The sequence below is a fragment of the Mercenaria mercenaria genome, chromosome 9, assembly GCF_021730395.1.
Source record: "Mercenaria mercenaria strain notata chromosome 9, MADL_Memer_1, whole genome shotgun sequence".
NCBI lineage: Eukaryota > Metazoa > Mollusca > Bivalvia > Venerida > Veneridae > Mercenaria > Mercenaria mercenaria.
In genome coordinates, this window is record NC_069369.1 from 59,301,309 (window position 1) to 59,323,282 (window position 21,974).

At 35.8% G+C, this 21,974-nt stretch overlaps 1 protein-coding gene across 1 annotated transcript; it reads left to right on the forward strand.

The window, feature by feature from the left end:
* The first annotated feature begins 10,527 nt into the window (after nucleotides 1-10,527).
* LOC128559294 (lactoperoxidase-like) lies at nucleotides 10,528-21,032 on the forward strand. Its single transcript, XM_053550582.1, has 8 exons — nucleotides 10,528-10,585; nucleotides 11,178-11,352; nucleotides 13,889-14,008; nucleotides 14,836-15,021; nucleotides 18,065-18,265; nucleotides 18,635-18,804; nucleotides 19,186-19,288; nucleotides 20,795-21,032. Exons 1-8 carry the CDS (start codon nucleotides 10,528-10,530, stop codon nucleotides 20,847-20,849), a joined length of 1,068 nt encoding a protein of 355 aa, XP_053406557.1. The 3' UTR covers nucleotides 20,850-21,032.
* The last annotated feature ends 942 nt before the right edge of the window (nucleotides 21,033-21,974 follow it).

Sequence of the window (21,974 nt, forward strand, 5' to 3'; positions counted from 1 at the left end):
ACATTTAAACAGTATCCTGATGAAAGAACGCTTGGGCCTAGGATCATGAATGTTGATAGGGATGTTAATCATGCCCACCAGATGAACCCTATTGATTTTGAAATAAGTAGGTCAAAGGTCAAGGTCACAGTGACCCAAACAGTTAAACAGTTTCTGGACGATAACTTGAGAACGCTTGGGCCTAGGATCATGAAAGTTGATAGAGAGGTTAATCATTATCAGCAGATGACCCCTATTGGTTTTGAGGTCAGTAGGCCAAAGGTCAAGGTCACAGTGACCCGGAACAGTTAAACCTTTTCTGGACGATAACTTGAGAACGCTTGGGCCTAGGGTCACAAACGTTGTTGTTTAGGTTGATCATGATGAGCAGATGATTATTGATTTTGAGGTCAATATGTCAAAGGTCAAGGTCACACTGGCCCAGAACAGTAGAACTTTTGTGTACAGTTATCAAATAATTTCTGTTCCTTGTGCAACTACTGAATGCATCAAGTTGGGGGTGGGGGCCATTTCATGTTCTACGAGCTCTTGTTGTCATATTTTCCCCATATCCATAATAGTAACCTCTTTACAGTAATTACAATTTCGGTTTGATTTCATTGTTGTACAAACTAAAACAGTAAGTTTGAACTTTGCTCTCCGTAGGTTCAAGAATTTCACCTCAAGCCCATAAATTAATGGGCTTATCAGCGTGTGAGGTCAGCAGGAATAGAGTAATTTAATGGAGCTTGGATTTATGTAAATTAATGCTATTACCAAGAAGCGGTCTAGTTACAAATTGTGTAATAAAATATTTTGAGTTTTTTATGGATTAACCAATATTTTTCAACAGTATTTTAGTTACATTAGGTGTTTATTTACCAGTACTCCCCTGATCTTCAGCCGATCACTACTGGAAGCACATGTCTCGCCCATGGTAGGAGCTCTTGAATATGAAATTAGAGCTAACCGAGCGAGCATAATGTAAGAGAAAATAAGTGTCATTATTCTCGTCTTTAAAATCGGATATGACATAATTACTGTTAATGCGTTTTATTACGATTTCTTTACATAAACCTGATAAGGAAGAAACTAAACGCTGTCATATTACAATAAATGATAATCGACTGAATTTTAACCATGCTTTTTATCACGTGGTATAAACAGAACAAATCATCGAATGGGTAACACTTGAGCGTTATAAGGCCTACACATTTTGGATTTTTTTTTAAATTTGTTATAATTAGGAAAATATACATTGTTTGCTACCAGTATGTTTATCCTGTATAGTGAACTCATTTTTTTAGAAACAAATCTATTATTTTGATCAAAACATGTCACTGAATATTTCTGAAATCACTGATTTTTGAAAAAATGAGCATTTTTTGTCATATTTAGGTCACATAGGTATGTTTTTAGTAGTGAGCACACTCAAGGACGACAAAAATATTTTGACCATAGGTCCATCTTCTTTCACAGAATTTATGGTCATTTTTTATTGTGGTCGACAGCTGTGCTCATATTGAACATTTCAGATTTCTTCAAATATTTAGTTAAAAACTGAAGGTTTCCCATACCCTTAATGTTAAAAGTATTTTCATTTACGTGATAATAAATAAATTGTAAAATATTTCATGCAGTTTGATAAAACAATAATTCTTGATGAAAGAAAACTAACTTGTTCTTCACTCCATTTTGAGACTTCCAGCTTTTAGACCATTTTTGGGCAAAAGTGAACCTTCTCCTTTCTAAAAAAAAGTCTGAGAATTATTCCGGTCAGAAACATTGACGAGCTTGAATGCATTTCAGAACGTTGAGCAAGGTCTGTAGCGTATCCCTTCAGAAGTTTTGCATACCTGCATTAAGTATTTCTCAAATAAGCATGCAATCGAGCATTTTATATTATCAGAATCTGTCACTGGTTGAAGGTACAGATCGTCACATTAGCGCAAAAAGTGAATAAGTCCTTCAAGTCAATGGAGTTATCCAATTTTTGTATTGAGGTGACGAGATGGACCTTTGCACCTGTCAAATTCCCGCCTGACGGGAATGGTCTTCTGTCTAAAGTCCCGTGTATGCCCGCCGCTCCCCCGGGTGAGCAAAATATGACAGGTGCACTACGATTGTACACGTTACTTGTTTGTATTTCAAAAAGAGTCATAACAGGAAGTGCATCACAAAAACTAAGACGATAAAGATTAACAAAGAAACTGTGTTCCGTTATGGTGTATATTTATGTCTCCCCCAGGAGACATATTGTTTTTGCCCTGTCCATCCGTCCGTCCGTACGTCATACTTTATTTCCAAGCAATAACTGGAGAACCATTTGACCTAGAACCTTCAAACTTCATAGGGTTGTAGGGCTGCTGGAGTAGCAACCCCTATTGTTTTTGGGGTCACTCCGTCAAAGGTCAAGGTCACAGGGGCCTGAACATTGAAAACCATTTCCGATCAATAACAAGAGAACCACTTGACCCAGAATGTTGAAACTTCATACGATGATTGGTCATGAAGAGTAGATGACCCCTATTGATTTTGGGGTCACTCCGTCAAAGGTCAAGGTCACAGGGGCCTGAACATTGAAAACCATTTCCGATCAATAACTAGAGAACCACTTGACCCAGAATGTTGAAACTTTATAGGATGATTGGTCATGAAGAGTAGATGACCCCTATTGATTTTGGGGTAACTCCGTCAAAGGTCAAGGTCACAGGGGCCTGAACATTGAAAACCATTTCCGGTCAATAACTAGAGAACCACTTGACCCAGAATGTTGAAACTTCATAGGATGATTGGCCCAGGAGACATATTGTTTTTGCCCTGTCCGTCCGTCCGTACGTCACACTTCATTTCCGAGCAATAACTGGAGAACCATTTAACCTAGAACCTTCAAACTTCATAGGGTTGTAGGGCTGCTGGAGTAGACGACCCCTATTGTTTTTGGGGTCACTCCGTCAAAGGTCAAGGTCACAGGGGCCTGAACATTGAAAACCATTTCCGATCAATAACTAGAGAACCACTTGACCCAGAATGTTGAAACTTCATACGATGATTGGTCATGAAGTGTAGATGACCCCTATTGATTTTGGGGTCACTCCGTCAAAGGTCAAGGTCACAGGGGCCTGAACATTGAAAACCATTTCCGATCAATAACTATAGAACCACTTGACCCAGAATGTTGAAACTTCATACGATGATTGGTCATGAAGAGTAGATGACCCCTATTGATTTTGGGGTCACTCCGTCAAAGGTCAAGGTCACAGGGGCCTGAACATTGAAAACCATTTCCGATCAATAACTAGAGAACCACTTGACCCAGAATGTTGAAACTTCATAGGATGATTGGTCATGAAGAGTAGATGACCCCTATTGATTTTGGGATCACTCCGTCAAAGGTCAAGGTCACAGGGGCCTGAACATTGAAAACCATTTCCGAACAATAACTAGAGAACCACTTGTCCCAGAATGTTGAAACTTCATAGGATGATTGTACATGCAAAGTAGATGACCCCTATTGATTTTGGGGTCACTCCATTAAAGGTCAAGGTCACAGGGGCCTGAACATTGAAAACCATTTCCGGTCAGTAACTTGAGAACCACTTGACCCAGAATGTTGAAACTTAATAGGATGAATGGTCATGCAGAGTAGATGACTCCTATTGATTTTGGGGTCACTCTGTGAAAGGTCAAGGTCACAGGGGCCTGAACATTTCCGATCAGTAACTTTAGAACCACTTGACCCAGAATGATGAAACTTCATAGGATGATTGGTCATGCAGGGTAGATGACCCCTAACGATTTTAGGGTCACTCTGTTAAAGGTCAAGGCCACAGGGGCCTGAACATGGAAAACCATTTCCAATCAATAACTTGAGAACCTCTTAACCCAGAATGTTGAAACTTCATAGGATGATTGTTCATGCAGAGTAAATGACCCCTATTGTTTTTGGGGTCACTCCGTTAAAGGTCAAGGTCACAGGGGCCTGAACATTGATAACCAGTTCCGATCAATAACTTGAGAACCACTTGACCCAGAATGTTGAAACTTCATAGGATGATTGAACATGCAGAGTAGATGACCCCTATTGATTTTGGGCATTAACACTTACCATGCTGAACACGATTGATCTGCACTGTTTGCTATCCAGTCAGTATCGTTTTGGTAAGTACCCCTTTTAACAATTAATGGTACTGTCCAAATTGAAAAATGGACAAGTTCATTATACAAATTTTATAAAATATAGCCTTTTATAAAGAAATCAATTATTCAAACGCCACTTGTCAATCAAATCAATAAATCGATAAGCGATCAACCAATCAATGCGCTTGAAGACGTACACCTCCAGGCGGCGTTATTGTAAATATTACCCTCTGATATGGCGATCTCGACACCGATAAAAAAACAGCTGATTAATTACTTTTGAAAATGATTATATATACTTGTAAAACTTATTAGAAATGGTACAAAGGTGTCAGTGGGGACTTTGCAAGTCCGACAGTCGCTTCCCAGAACGCCTAGAGGGCGGTGTAAAGTTTATCCCTTTTCCAAAAATAAGAAAATTCTGGAGAAGTGTCTTCGTTGGATTAAGGCTTGTGGACGTCCTCACGAACAATTGAATGTGGAAAAAATCACCGAAAACTACCACATGTTTGTATGTACAAAGGTATTAATAAATCTAGCTTTGTTGGTTTATTTCTCATCCACAACACTTCTTACAGGGCATTTACATAACGGGAACCTTTGAAGAGAAACTGCCAAAATGTTCAAGTAGCAAAAATAATATGTACCAAATATTCCACATTATTCGTGCCCTAACTTCAGTTTCTCAGATACCTTGATCAACATTTACGTGGAAAGGCGTCGATGATGTAAATTCTTTTTAGGCTGAAGGAGAAGGGCTAGTTATACCTCAAGTGTAAGTGTATCATTATTTGTTTGAAATTTCTGCTCAAGATGCAGGCGCAATTTTCCGTGCATGGGTGAACTATATGAACTATAGATTTGTGTCAATGCCTATATGGCCTGATAGGGAAGATCTAATTGCAACACATGCCGGAAAAATTCAAGCTTGACTTTCCGACTACATTTATAATCGTAGATGGTACAGAATTAAAGTTCGAACGACCCAGTTCACTCCGATGTCAGAGCAAGTGCTACTCAGACAATAAATCCTGCAATAACTATAAAAAGTCTGGTCAGGATTGGTCCAAGAAGTTCTTTCACTTATATCCATGTTATTCTCAGGATGACTAGCTGTAATCCCTTTTTTGTTTAGCTTCGACAGTGACTGTCGTCGTGAAACCCTCTTCCGTCTTCTTTTGACTTCTGAATATACACGCTCTCATAACTAACTCCGTCTCCGAACGCCGGAAAATCCTGACACTATTAATGTAAGACTCCATACAGTACTTTCTCGCATTCCGTTTTGTCTTAAAGACACATAGTACGGCAGAAATTTCTCGCCAATCTCTTCAGAAATATCGCGTTATGTTGGAGGTTAAGTTTTTGCGGTACCACGTGACCTGTAGGTGGAGCGATATATAACCTGGCGTATGGTCAATTCAACATGATAGACAAGACCGTGTATAAAGAATGATACAGTCAGTACAATGAACTGTATTCAGCATCTGGTTGATGTTTCAGTCAGCATTATTATGAGCATTGTACTGGTACAATATCTGATATTGATAAGATATTTAATGAATAGAAAAATGAAGATAATTAATAATAATAAATGCAGTACAAGATAAACAAAGCTATAGATTGATATCTTAACACATTACCGCAAAATCGTGCGTTTAATGACGTACTGGCCACTGCCCGTCAGCTAAATCCTGTTGACCACACTTGTTGACCCTCGAAGAAGACACTTCGGGGTATCTTTATATCAAAAACAACTAAATATAACTTGAGTAGACTGTTTATGTGCCATTATTTACTTGACAACGGACAGCGGTAAGTGCGTATATAATTGTCTTTGAAAATACGTTTCTTTTGCCATTGTTTTCTTTCTTTTTTTATAATTATCACCTGGTACATTTTATTTAGATTAAATATATTCAGGAGATACATTCTACACAATTCAGGAAAACATGAGGACGTCGAAGCTACTAATACGATGTTTGTGTTTGCTTATACTCGTGACCTCTGTCGAGTTGAAAAAGGGCAAGAAGAAGAAGCCACCAAAGAAAGACAAAGGACCAAAAGTAGAAACACACCCTTTTTGTTCGATGTCTATAGACTGCAGTGATACCAGTAATAGAAACTTTCTTGACGGGACAGAATACAGAACAAGCAATGCAAAATGTAACAATTTGGAGAATTTTTCTTGGGGCATGGCCGGTGTACAACACATTAGACTTGTAGCCAATGCGTACGACAACGGTAAGAGTTTTTTTTCAGAGTTAGCTGTAAATAAAAGTAGTTATTGAAAATAAAATGTGTATACCCTGTACAATGTAAGAAATATTTGCTTAGCAGACAAAGTGTTGCTTTCATTTAGCTTCGGAAACAGAAATGTGAGTTAATTAATTGTGCTATGTAGATATATATATACGGTAATATGAAGTAAACCTGGTTTATATACAGGTCGTTGGAAACCAAGGGCTAACAGTATAAAAAGCACTAGGAGAAATCGTGTTCCATTGCCGACAGCAAGGAGCGTTAGTAATGCCGTTCACGCCACGCCGGAAGTTAAACCTGACAATGACGTATCGGCGTCCCTGGCGTTGTTTTACTTTATGCAGTTTGTAGATCACGATATAACCAGCACACCCAAGGGTAATCTATAAATTACTTACACAATATGTAACAATTATACAGTAATATCATATCTTATGGTAAGTTGTTAAAGTGACAATTAGCTGTTAAGTTGATTTTATGTAATGTAAAATAGTTTTCATTTTCTGTCTAAAGAAGCAGTGAAAGTTCTAATTTCACAAAAATTCTTATATCATATTCCCGGGCCGTCATATCTTTTGAAAATTGATGCCGTCCATTTTTTACATATTTTAACAACGTTAAGTATATATAGTTTTATATGTTTTACTAAGATGTCTAAAGTTACATGAAAACATTTCCATTAAAAGTACTGAACAGTCCCTCAAGATATGAAGTCGGTGTAGGTGTTTTAAAAAAATGTCTGTGCAACAAACGAAATGACTACTAGCATTTATCTCCCAATGTTCTTACTTCTTACTTATTATGTAGGCACCGTGGGCAAAAATACAGACTGCTGTTCAGATCCAGTGTAAGTATTTCATTGTTACTGAGAATTGTTGATAGTTTTCCATTTATTTATAATATGTTAATGAAAGTGCTTCTTGTGCAAACTTATTGAAATAATACTGTTTATCTCCATCTATGAGGGGTTATCAATAATTACGCGAGAAAATGTTGTTAAATTATTTAAGTTCGGCATACATTTTCCATTTATTGGAAATAATGACAACATATTTAGCGCAGAAATGTAGCGAATAAAAATATTTGGTTGCCAAGGCAACATATGCACAGACGACGTTGTGCAAAATAGTAATTTTGTACCTTACAAAGGATACAGTTCCATGTGATGATGTGTCTACATGTATTCATAGCAAAAGTTATAAAGTTTTCAGGAAATGATATTGTTTCATAACGTTTCTCATACAATGTGATGTAATTTGTGACGTCATGTGCGTATTTTCCAACGAGAAGCTTCCATTATGGACATAGCCAGCTGTGTGCAATTTAATTTTGTTTAATTTCTTTTATTTCCTCCAATTTTGAAGAGCATAACATATATACAGAGTAAATGTAAAACAAACGCAACAAAATTCTGAAGAGCGAGGGTGAATTTGAAAGCTCCTAGTCGATAAATAAAAGAGAAATCGCGTTCATGTCGTACAACAGTTTTTGAAACAGTATCGATCCTAAGGTAATCATTTTTCTAAATAATTATGTTACTGTGGACAAAATCTGGATTTTGGTATTTGGTATTTGGTCTGGAAACAAAACAGAGTTTTCTATGTAGAAAATGTCATACTTCAAATTTCTTGTACATGTTACATTAGGATATTAATTAAAATTAGCACATATAAAATGAGAACAAATAAAATTAAAGACGTCGCGTAAAGAGATTTGACGTTGTACTGCCTCTATGTAATTAGTGTTAAACAAGTACTATTTCTTTTATATTAATGTATGTATTACCGGCTTCAAATTTGGTATGGTATAACCTATTGAATTGTGACATGTGGGCATAATGTCACCGCACGTATAGTTTGGTTATTTATGCTGCAACTAGATAATTCATAAATTTAAATTCATTAATACAGGTATGCGCTTTATGTAAACAATTTTTGCAATAAAAAAAGGAATAATGGTTGAATTTTTATCAATACAAATCAAAATAATCGCCCCCTCGTATTTGGACTTGACCCTAGCAGGTTATCTTAACGGCCATCTTAAATCGTGAGAAGTTAATTCATGACGCTCTTTGGGATGGTTTGAGGGAAGAAGGAGTTAATGGCAATACATTTTTATGATTATATAGATATTTGTAGTTTTTGTTTACATGTCTTTTTGCGTACACCCAGCCTTCGGGTATTTCTCGATCGGAATCAATGTAAAGTGGTGACGTAAACAAACGTTTTAAAGGGAATTACTGATTATGAGATCTTTTTTTAGTTGTCTTTTAAAAATCTGCAATTATTTTCGCAAAGTATTTAGTTTTTTTTTCTACCAAGAAAATTTAATGATGAACTTTCCTCATTTTGGCTATATTTCTATTGTGCTTGTATTTCATCGTGATAATATTAGATATAATTATTTACGCATCGTGTTTATTTACATTTCTATGTATCGGAAATTGTTAGGTCATACTTACCGTGGCCGTGCGCGCGCTCCGAGGGGTGAGCGTCATTGGATCACGTTATACTAAAGGCATTCAAAACGGTATAAGTGGTTAACCTTGCTTGGTATCTAGCATTAAAGAAAAATAAACTGGCTTCTCTTCTCTCAGACATTAGGTGCTGAAAATGACTAATATGCTGAAAATGACTAATACTTTTACAATCGACTTTTAAGTAAATTAGTATAAATTAATTTCATTTTACAGTGGATTTTGCTTGCCGATAATTATTCAGGCCAGTGACAACGATGCTTTCTTTGAGACTGGTCATTGTATGGACTCGAGGCGCTCGAAAACAGTTTTCCCGTGCAATGACGGTGAGTATAGAGTTATCAACGCATTACCTTATCATACGTATGTCCTTCTGTTCCAGAAGGATAGAGTATAAGTAGTTCGAATGGGCAAGATTATTTGTTTGGAGAGAAAATGCATGTTTTTCTCTCTCTTTTTTTTTCGTTTTTTGCAAAATCGCGTGAAAAAGTACAATGTATTCCTGGTTTTCCAAGATAGCCATAATGAAAGAAATATCACAATGGTAACTTAATCGTCGCGTTTTGTTTTAGAAGTACCTGTAAGCGGTTTCTGCATTGATTTACGCCTGCGCTACTTATACCTTTTCCTTTATTAACTCATTTATAATGGATGGACCTGTGGATATATTATTCAAAAGTCTGTCGGTCTTTTCTTTTCACTTCAGACTCTGGATTTCAAAACCAGTTTAACGAAATAACTTCCTATATTGACGGCAGTGCGGTGTATGGCTCCAATGACGAGGAATCAAAGGTCCTCAGGTCGTTTGTTGGAGGTAACTTACCTGTATTTTATGATGACCCTAAGTCATAAATGATATTTTAGAATAGCAGGTTATTATTTAAGACCACCCTAAGTCATAAATGATTTATTATTTTTTCCGTAAGTTCCATTTGTGTTTATCTAAGTCCATTTTGAAAAAGGTACATTTAAATCAATTAAATAGTGTATACTTGCTGGAAATTTAATGTTACTAATAAAAAAAATCTTATTTTCATTGCCCACTTGCACAATAAGACACGCTAGATTTCTGAATACATCAACATGGAACTTTTTAAGTTTTTTTATATTAATTTTGTTATGTTTAAAAGTAATTTTGCTATTGATCATTGACAAAAAAAAAAAATGATTTTATATACCTAAAACACAATCAGAACTTTTCAAAAATAGTTTAATTTATTCAGGTCCAGTTGTTTGGAATATTTTACCTATCGATGTAAAATCGTCCAGCTCACTACAGTGTTTTAAATCAAAGTGTAGCAAATGGATGACTATGTCATAAAAATGTTAAAGTGATTTCGAAATTCAGATGTTTTGATGTCTGTTTGTATTTTTATTTCATGTGGTACTTATGGTAATATTTGTTGTTGTTGAACTATATTTGTATATATCTGTGTTATAAGAGGGCCTCATGGAAGAGTAGCGTCAGCTAAATGAGTTACCCTCTATAAATAAAGAATTTACTTACTTACTTACTTACTTACTTACAAACGGGTTTAAATCTTGTCAGGTTATCTTAAAACATCGACGGCTGAGTTTATGCCCGAAGCAAAAGATCCAGCAAACCTCGAATGTAATACTGAGGAGCCAGCATTTTGTTTTGAAGCCGGTATGTATAACACGGAGCCGTTATGTATAACCCGGAGTCGGTATGTATAACACGGAGCCGTTATGTGAAACAACAAGCCCGTATGTATAACTCCAAGCCAAGCCTGTATGTATAACACAATTATGAAACCTGCGTTCCTTGATGTTGCGAGGAGATATACAGAATTGGGGGAACAAGCAAAACAACATATTCCCAGAAAACCTTTGAATCGTGATGTCACTTTATGTTAAAATATTCTACATACAGCGAGATACGGAGTTTTTTTTATTATAAAAATACGTCTCTCAGATTGTAAAAACATTATCACGTTCAAACAATATCAGTTACTGCTGTTACATGTACTTACGAATAATCTTTTCTGCCTTCCCATTCTTTCACTTTTACAGTGAAATAGTCCAACTAAGGCTTTTTATATTTGCTTATTATTTTGCGTTTATTATAAAATTGTTCTGTTTACCTTATTCCAGTATAATGACGTGTCAGTATACCAGTGGACTTAGAATTTCGGAATTAATGTTTTTAAATGAAAACAGCAACAAAACAACAAAGCAAAATCTGTTTTTACTTTGTAGTTAAATTTAATCAAAACTTATAGGAACTCATTTAGTTATAACAGAAAACACAAATATGTTTTTACGGCCGAATCACGTGACAAGAACATTTAAATTGTAGGCGACAAGCGTTCCAACGACCATCCAAGTCTGACTTCGTACCATACAGTATTTGTTCGAGAGCACAACAGGATCGCCAGTCGTCTTGGCTTACTGAACAAGGAATGGACGGATGAAAAGATTTTCCAGGAAACGAGGAAGATTGTAGCAGCAGAGATACAGCATATAACGTTAAAGTAAGTTCTCCATGATCATTAATTTGAAAAAATGTGTGACTGAAAAACCCTTTAAATGGAAGCATTGGCGGGAGGGTTAAGACGCTTTCGTACGGAATTGAAAGATTTCAAAGGGCGATAACTCTTAAACTGGGCATGATGCATGTAAAACCTGACAATATGCGCAAGCCTACTTCATAGTGATTTCGGCAAGTCATCCGGACAATGATTTAGGCTATAACAGACTGTTGTATCGTCTCTATGCACACGATTACAATATTAGTACATGTAGTAAATATTATAGTAATAATAGTAGTAAATAAAAGGATAATAAAAATAATAGTGATGACGTTGATGGTAACTGATTGCAAATAGTAACAATATAGCAGCGAAATGGAATGGTACTGAAATCAATAGTGATAATTATTAGTCCCCTACTGGTTGAAAACCAGTTTTGGGGACTATAGGAATGCGCTTTTCCGTCCGTAATTCCATCCTTCCGCCCTTCCGTCCGTCCACAATTTCGTGTCCGGTCCATAACTCTTTCATCCATGAAGGGATTTTAATATTACTTGGCAAAAGTGTTCCCCATGATGGGACGACGTGTCATGCGCAAATCCCGGACCCTTAACTTAAAGGTCAAGGTCACATTTGGAGGTCAAAGGTCAACAGGGCTTTTTTCCTGTCCGGTCCATAACTCTGCCATCCATGAAGGGATTTTAATATTATTTGGCACAACTGTACCTCATAATAAGATGATGTGTCATGAATGACTTTCAGATCCCTAGCTCAAAGATCAAGGTCACACTTGGCTGTCAGATGTTAACATGGCATGAACAGGGTCTGTTTCGTGTCCGGTCTATAACTCTGTCATTCATTAAGGGATTTTAATATCACTTGGAGCAAATGTTCCTCATGATGAGATGACATGCCTTGCGGAAATCCCGGACCCCTTGCTCAAAGGTCAAGGTTACAATTGGAGGTCAAAGGTCAACAGGACTTTTTTCCTGTCCGGAACATAACTCTACCATCCATGAAGGGATTTTAGTATTACTTGGCACAAATGTTCCCCATGATGAGACAACGTGGCATGCACAAAACCCGGGTCCCTGGCTCAAAGGTCAAGGTCACAATTGGAGGTCAAAGGTCAATAGGGTTATTTTACTGTCCGGTCCAGAACTCTGTCATTCATCAATGGATTTTAATATTACTTGGCGTAAATGTTCCCCATGATGAGAGGACGTGTCGTGCACAACACCCAGAACCCTAGCTTAAAGGTCAAGGTCACAATTGGAAATCAAATGTCAACGTGGCATTTTTTCCGTCTGGTTTATAACTTTGTCATGAAAACAGGACTTGAATATTACTTGGCACAAATGTTCACCACTATGAGACGGAGTGTCATGTGCAAGAACCTGGTCCCTAGGTCGAAGGTCAAGGTCACACATAGAGGCTAAAGGTCAAATACAAGAATGACTTTGTCTGGAAAATTTCTTCTTTATTCATAGAGGGATTTTGATGTAACTTGGCATAAATGTTCAGTACCATGAAACGGATTGTTGTGTGCAAGAACCAGGTCCCTAGGTCTAAGGTCAAGGTCACACAGAGGTCAAATACCAAATTCAAGAATGACTTTGTCCGGAGCATTTCTTCTTCAAGCATAGAGGGATTTTGATGTAACTTGGCACAATTTTACACCATCATGAGATAAAGTGTCATGCGCAGGTCCCTTCTTAAGAATTATTTCCCTTTGTTGTTACTACAAATAGCTTATATTGTAACTTTTTCATTACTAGTCATAGGGAAGAATCGAGACCACTTTTCTGTGGTACAACATGCATGTTACATCCAATTTTGAGGTGTATTTTGACCTATCTCTACCTCAGCTATGGATTTTTGTGTGGATTTAGATTTTTTTGGATTTTCTTTTTAAGATTAACTTACCTTAGTTGTTACTATAAATAACTTATCTTGTAACTGTTTTATCACTGACCATAGGGAAAAACCAAGACCACTTTTCTGTGGTACAACATAGATGCTGTTTTCAAATTTTAGGTGTATTTTAAGGTATCTCTGCCTCCTGGTAAGGAGTTGTTTTTTTTGCGGATTCAGAAAAAACAAAAGAATTATAATAATTACTACACAACCACAGAATTAAAATTCCATTTGCAAATACAGGTGCTAGTGTAAAGAAATTTGCTATGACGGGCGTATATTGTGACATTCTGGCACTCCTGTTTTTCTTTTCTTTTTTACTATAAATAACTTTTATGATACCTTTTTGATAATTGGCCGAAAAATGCTATATGAAAACAACTACAGGATTTTATTCATACAAATTTTAATCCAAGTGTTTTGTTATAACATATTGTATATAAAGTACAATATTGTTTATTCATTATTGACAGATATCAGTTCATTATGTTATACTGCAGTAGAGAAAATTAGTTGCCTTCCAGTAGAGGACTTTGTATTGCATGGCAATACTTCATTCACTTGTTATTACTATTATGCTGATAAAGATATAAAAGGTGCTGAACAAAGAACTGTGTTTCAGTGAGATGTTACCCTCGGTGCTAGATAGCAGCATTATGTCACAGTATGGACTGACGGACGTTTTCGCTTACAATCCGACACAGGATGCTTCAATTTTTCAAGCATTTTCAATTGTTTACAGGTATGTTTACTCTCCACCGTCACATGTACACGCACACGCACAAACGCAGATGTGCACACGCGCACACTCATACAAACACGCACAATATTCTGTGTGCATATATAGATGTACCTATTTTTTTTAGAATTAAATAACTTTAATGGTGTTTATGCATATGTATCCTTACCGAATAAGCGCACATTGTATAAAGCCCCGAAGGCGCTTGGTGTTAAATGTATGCATTAAAGGCAGGATTTAGACTTGCGTTCACATGTAAATGATTTGGTATCGCAAAAAAAAAAAAGTCGAAAACAACTTTTTAACAAAATTTGAATTGAATCATTGATCTTTGGTGTAACATGATCTAATAAAGAAAAGGATTGCACTTAGGTTTCGTTCAGAAATAAGAAAGTTTGTCGCCGTTTCTCGAATATTACTGCTATCGGTAAGCTGAAAATCAGTATGAATGGTAATCTAGGGGTTCATGGACGTGTTAACCTATCGGCTAAACCAGTCAAATTGATCGAATTAATAGATATTTGAATTATTGATACATATATATAATTGATGGAAAATTGAGCAGTTTAATTACAGTTCATGGAAAATATTGAATACAAGTATAATCACTATCTGTAGATTATAAGGTATAAATCATTTTTTGAGTGTCTTGGGATATAGAATTTTGTTTGAGAATAAATATTTCTTTTGTACTCAAGTCCACCGTTTAGTCCGAAGAAACAATAGCTCGTGGTGATTCTGTTAATATACAGTAGAATGTCAAAATAACATCGTACTTTTAAAGTTTTCATTATCGATATTGAAATGATATATAAACATATTTTATGCAGATTTCATAACATGATGCCCGCAGCTTTGCACTTTGCGGAGGAATCTGGGTCTTCATTCATCAATACTGGCGTTAAGAATCAAGAGGATGTTTTCCGGAATCCATCGTCTGTATTTGATCATAACTATCATGGTATAGACCAGATATCTCTTGGCCTGGCAGTAAATAAATGTCCTTACGTTAACAGGTAATTATAGTCACAGAGCAACAGAATATGTAATAGTCACAGTACATCATATGCCAATACGAAACTAGGAACTGAAATAGTCAGTGTGCATCACACGCCATCACGTAAATAGAAACTGAAATAGTTAGCCATTGCGTAATTAGGAACTGAAATAGTCACAGTGCATCATATGCCAATGCATTAACAGGCTATGAAATATTCACAGTGTACCATATGCTAGTACGTAAATAGGAACCGAAATAGTCACAGTGCACAATACGCCAATACGTAATTAGGAACCGATATAGTTACAGTGTACAATATGCTAATACGTAAATAGGAAACGAAATAGTCACAGTGCACAATACGCCAGTACGTAATTAGGAACCGAAATGTTCACAGTGTACCGTATGCTAATACGAAAATAGGAACTGAAATAGTAACACTGCACAATACACCAATACGTAATTAGGAACCGATATAGTCACAGTGTACCATATGCTAATACGTAAATAGGAACCGAAATAGTCACAGAGCATAATACGCCAATACGTAATTACGAAACGATATAGTCACAGTGCATATGCTAATATATAGATAGGAACCGAAATAGTCACAGTGCACAATACGCCAATAGGTAATTAGGAACCGATAAAGTCACAGTGTACCATATGCTAATACGTAAATAGGAACCGAAATAGTAACAGTGCACAATACGCCAATACGTAATTAGGAACCGATATAGTCACATTGTACCATATGCTAATACGTAAATAGGAACCGAAATAGTAACAGTGCACAATACACCAATACGTAATTAGGAAACGATATAGTCACAGTGTACCATATGCTCATACGTAAATAGGAACCGAAATAGTAACAGTGCACAATACGCCAATACATAATTAGGAACCGAAATAGTCACAGTGCACAGTATGCCAATACATAATTAGGAACCGATATAGTCACAGTGTACAATATGCCAATACGTAAATAGGAACTGAAACAGTCACAGTGTACCATATGCTAATACATAATTAGGAACCGAAATAGTCACAGTGTACAGTATGCCAATACGTAATTAGGAACCGAAATAGTCAGAGTGCATAATACGCCTATAAGTAATGAAGAACCGAAATAGTCACAGTACACAGTATGCCAATACGTAATTAGGAATCGATATAGTCACAGTGTACAATATGCCAATACGTAAATAGGAACTGAAAGAGTCAGAGTACCATATGCTAATACGTAATTAGGAACCGATATAGTCACAGTGTGCCATATGCTAATACGTAAATAGGAACTGAAATAGTCGCAGTGTACAATATGCCAATACGTAATTAGGAACCGAAATAGTCACAGTGCACCATATGCTAATACGTAAATAGGAACTGAAATAGTCACAGTGCACAATACGCCAATATGTAATTAGGAACTGAAATAGTCACAGTGCACAATACGCCAATACGTAATTAGGAACTGATATAGTCGCAGTGTACAATATGCCAATACATAAATAGGAACTGAAATAGTCACAGTGTACCATATGCTAATACGTAAATAGAAACTGAAATAGTCACAGTGTACAATATGCCAATACGTAATTAGGAACTGAAATAGTCACAGTGTACCATATGCTAATACATAAATAGGAACTGAAATAGTCACAGTGCACAATACGCCAATACGTAATTAGGAACCGAAATAGTCACAGTGCACCATATGCTAATACGTAAATAGGAACTGAAATAGTCACAGTGCACAATACGCCAATATGTAATTAGGAACTGAAATAGTCACAGTGCACGGTATGCCAATACGTAATTAGGAACCGATATAGTCGCAGTGTACAATATGCCAATACATAAATAGGAACTGAAATAGTCACGGTGTACCATATGCTAATACGTAAATAGAAACTGAAATAGTCACAGTGTACAATATGCCAATACGTAATTAGGAACCGAAATAGTCACAGTGTACCATATGCTAATACGTAAATAGGAACTGAAATAGTCACAGTGCACAATACGCCAATACGTAATTAGGAACCGAAACAGTCACAGTGCACGGTATGCCAATACGTAATTAGGAACCGATATAGTCACAGTGTACAATATGCCAATACGTAAATAGGAACTGAAATAGTCACAGTGTACCATATGCTAATACGTTATTAGGAACCGAAATAGTCACAGTGTACCATATGCCAATACGTAATTAGGAACCGAAATAGTCACAGTGTACCATATGCTAATACGTAATTAGGGACCGAAATAGACACAGTGCACAATACGCCAATACGTAATTAGGAACGGAAATAGTCACAGTGCACAGTATGCCAATACATAATTAGGAACCGATATAGTCCCAGTGCACAATATGCCAATACGTAATTAGGAACCGAAATAGTCGCAGTGCACAGTATGCCAATACGTAATTAGGAACCGATATAGTCACAGTGTACAATATGCCAATACGTAAATAGGAACCGAAAAAGTCAGTGTACCATATGCCAATACGTAATTAGGAACCGATATAGTCACAGTGTACAATATGCCAATACGTAAATGGGAACTGAAATAGTCAGTGTACCATATGCTAATACGTAATTAGGAACCGATATAGTCACAGTGTACAATATGCCAATACGTAAATGGGAACTGAAATAGTCAGTGTACCATATGCTAATACGTAATTAGGAACCGATATAGTCACAGTGTACAATATGCCAATACGTAATTAGGAACCGAAATAGTCACAGTGTACCATATGCTAATACGTAAATAGGAACTGAAATAGTCATAGTGCACAATACGCCAATACGTAATTAGGAACCGAAATAGTCACAGTGCACAATATGCCAATATGTAATTAGGAACCGAAATGTTCACAGTGCATCATATGCAAATGCGTTAAGAGAAATATAACTGAAATTATAATACATTAATACAAAATAGTCTTGAAATGTATTTGTATATTTCAATTAACTTACGTAATTTGTTGATTATGATAAATATGTGCAAGGTTTTAGAAGTGATGTACACTACTTATTCCATAGAATGATGAACGATGCTTCAAGAAATAAGTTTTCTGGAGAGGTTGATCTTGCAGCCTTAGACATAGAGAGAGGTCGGGAATGGGGCACACCTGCATACACAAAGTACAGGTCTCTTTGTGGGCTTGGAGACGCCAAAGCATGGTCTGATCTCTTGTCGACACATACACAGGAAACCATTGACAGGCTTCAGTTAGTTTATGCGTAAGTGTTTCTTATAAATGAGTATTAAACTTTTAATTAGACGTAATAAATACAGTTGCAAAAATAATACACTAGTCTATTAGAAATGGTACATAGAAAATCTTGCTTCAGACAATGTTAATATCATACGTATCGTATAATAACAACACTTTTCTGCCTGATTAGACATTTTGTATATCACATCACTAGCAGGACTTAAAAAAACTAAAGCACAATTTCAATGATTTACCTACCTAACGCAGAAATGCAAAATACAAAATGGTAAAATGAGGCTCAGCCTTGTTTCAAAAAGTATTTTCCAAATAGTAAAATATACACATTGAAAGGAATTTTTACTACAAAATATATACGGTATGATTGTTTTTGAAGCGACCCTCGTGATATCGATCTCTGGACGGGAATTGTCAGCGAAACACTCCTCGGCACCTCCCTTTCCGGTCCAACACAATCGTGTTTGATTGGTAAACAATTTGCAAACATCAGAGATGGTGACAGATTCTGGTACGAGACTGCTGATTCAACAACCGGGTTCACATTAGGTTTGTACTTTAAACATTAAAAGCTTGTTATATGAAAGGTTTTTAACAAAACGGACATTCGATATTACATGTATTTACCGATACGTCCGAATAAAACTAATCCGAATATGAGTTTCAAGGTCTGTAGTCACGCTTCAGCTATTACACAAAGATCGCCATTGATACTCTTATTAATTGTGCATATGTCGTTGATATATACACATTAGGAAAATCTTCCTGGACGAAGTACTTTAAATCATTAGATGATGTGCCTTTTAAACCATACTGGTAATTATTTGTCAAATATAATTTATACAGACTAACTTGCTGAGATGAAGAACATGTGCGGCTTCTTTAAATTTCTTGTATTGCTTATTTATTTGTCAAATATTATGAATTCAGATCAGCTTACTGAGATAAAGAATGTGTCTTTGGGAAAGATTCTATGCGATAACTTAGATGTTTCACACATGCCGGAGAAAGTGTTCAAAACCACATCAGCATGGTAAGAAAAATAATCATTTTATATCAAAACCTGATTGTACACGTAAACCTTTCCATGTCTTTTGACGTTCTTCTGTGACGTCACTATATATTTAATTTGTATTTACGAGGTCTGCTGGTCGATATGGAATATATTTTGTTATTTAATCACTCTCTATGGCTAAATTTCTCATAAGCTTTTGTATACCACAGTTGTTATAACAGTAAAAGGAATATATTATTTATGGCAAATTCAAGGATTCCTTTAATTGACGTGAGCTGGTAACTGATTTTAAAATGAGTAATATTTGACAATTTTTATCGATCCCGAACTTTAATATTCGAATATATACATAAAAAGTAAACAAACAGGAAGAATAATAACTCATTGTACTTGTGACTGACGCTGACAGTACTTATCCAAACCAAGTGCATTGGTTAGTGAATTAGATCATGTTAAGAAGATGAAAATAGTTTCGAAAAAGAATATGCGGTAAAGTTTTTTTAAATGAACGTGTATATACTAACAGTGACAGAAATTTGAAATGTTATTGTACTTGAAAATGAATTTCACTGACTAGAATATATAGAGGATGCTTGTTTGTTTCAGTGTAAGACTGAAATATCTTTCACGAGTGAACACCATGTTACACGTAAAACAAACAAATTTACTTTTTATTTCATGTTTTGACCAACTTTACCCGTTTTGATATTTTTCACTGTGAAAATACCAGATATATTCACCAGATATATTCAAGGTCGTTTAGCCCAGTAGGAAGAGCGGGATCGTAAGTTCGATCCTCAGCATATGCGTATTTCTCCGTGGCGATTTGATAAAAGACATATACATGTCTGAAATCATTCGTCCTCCACCCCCAATTCATGTTGGGAAATTGGCAGTTACTTGCAGAGAACAGGTTTATACTGGTACAGGACCCAGGAATATTAAAGTGTTATGTTACTTGCTCGCCGTACTGTTGAAAAACGGCGTTAAACCCAAAACATACAAATCTACTCTAATATATTTCGATAATTCACTGAAAATATATAATGCATTGATATTGATCTACTGGAATATGATCTACACTAAACTGACTTTAATAGCGACTTAAGTTTGATGGTATGTTATTGTTCTTGAGATGCATTTCACTGAATGTAATATTTGGATATTGACCTACTAGAATGTTGTCTGCACTGAATGTACAGGGAGACGACTGATATTGAAATAATTTTGATATTAAGAGTAATTTACGCAGAGTTCATGTTGTTATTAATGTACTGGACACTATAATAAAACCGTCATTAGTTTTAATCTACAAATAATCAGACACAATGGGGAGGACTATTCATAATGTTGGTATAACTTAAAGTCCAACCCATTTACTATTTTCATACGTTTGTATTAGATATGTGTATATGATGTATATAATGAAAATTTGAAAATATGATTAAACTAAAACTAAATTTACTAGAGAATGTTCGAAGAAATTTGATTAAATCCTGAAATAATGTATCATTTATTTTACAGGCTTGACTGTAGTTCATTTGCAGAGATTGACCTTGCCGCGTGGAAGAGCGCCTGAATTTAGTAGACAGAGAAGAACACTTATAGACATTCCTGTCTTTCGTTTTTCTTACCAAAATTCTCTTGGCTGCTCATTTATTTACATTCCAACCTGTTAACACATAAATTTGCAAGATATACGTATTTATACATTTTACAATCAATATACAATCAGTATGATATTACAAATGTTGTGTTTCTTAGAGATGTAATACAGATATTTCATTAGCTTGAAAGGTTAGATAACTGTAGATTTAATTGTTGAAAGTATCTGTTTGTTACTAAAAATTAATCCATCATTATCTCATTTTAAAGGCATAACTTAATAAGTATGTTTTTACAGTTTAATATAAAACTTCCATACCGTTTTAATGCCCTTGTTCCTTATCGATCTTTATATAACTTTATAAGTTTGATTCTATACGTTCTGTTTTTAATTCAGTCTTTTTAGTATACTGAGTTTTAAAAATACAGTTAAATAAATGTATTTGTGAAAATGGAGTTTTTTTGTTCTTTCCAGATAACATCCACGTTTAACTTTTTAATAATGAGAATTGAGCCGCACCATGAGAAAACCTACATAGTCCGTTTGCGACCAGCATGGATGCAAACCAGCCTGAGCAAACGCGCAGTCTGGTCAGGATCCATGCCGTTCGCTAACGGTTTTCCTAATTGCAATAGGCTTTGAAAGCGAACAGCATGGATCCTGACCTGACTGCGCGGTTGCATTATGCTGGTTTTCTCATGGCGCGGCTCAATTATTTTAAAACGTGATTTCTTTAATGAATCTGCATTTTCACCATAGATTTCCTGTGGTAAAAACATCCAGAAAAATGAACGGATTTCGTTCAAATATTGAATATAAATAATCTAACACATTAGACCTATTTCTTCGTAATTCAGTCCAAAATGATAAACATATAGTTACAAAAGTTAACAAATAAAAACTGTCACTGCAAAATCCGAATTCACAAAAATTCTAACAATTTGAAAAGTCACTGAATCTCAGAACACTTTGTACGTCCGAGTAAACTGCATGTGTCCTCTCATGGCTCCCGTAACATATGCACACACCTCTACCCAATCGACAGCACGTAATGGCGCATCCGTTCCTGCACAAGGTCCAAAGACTCGGACAACCTGT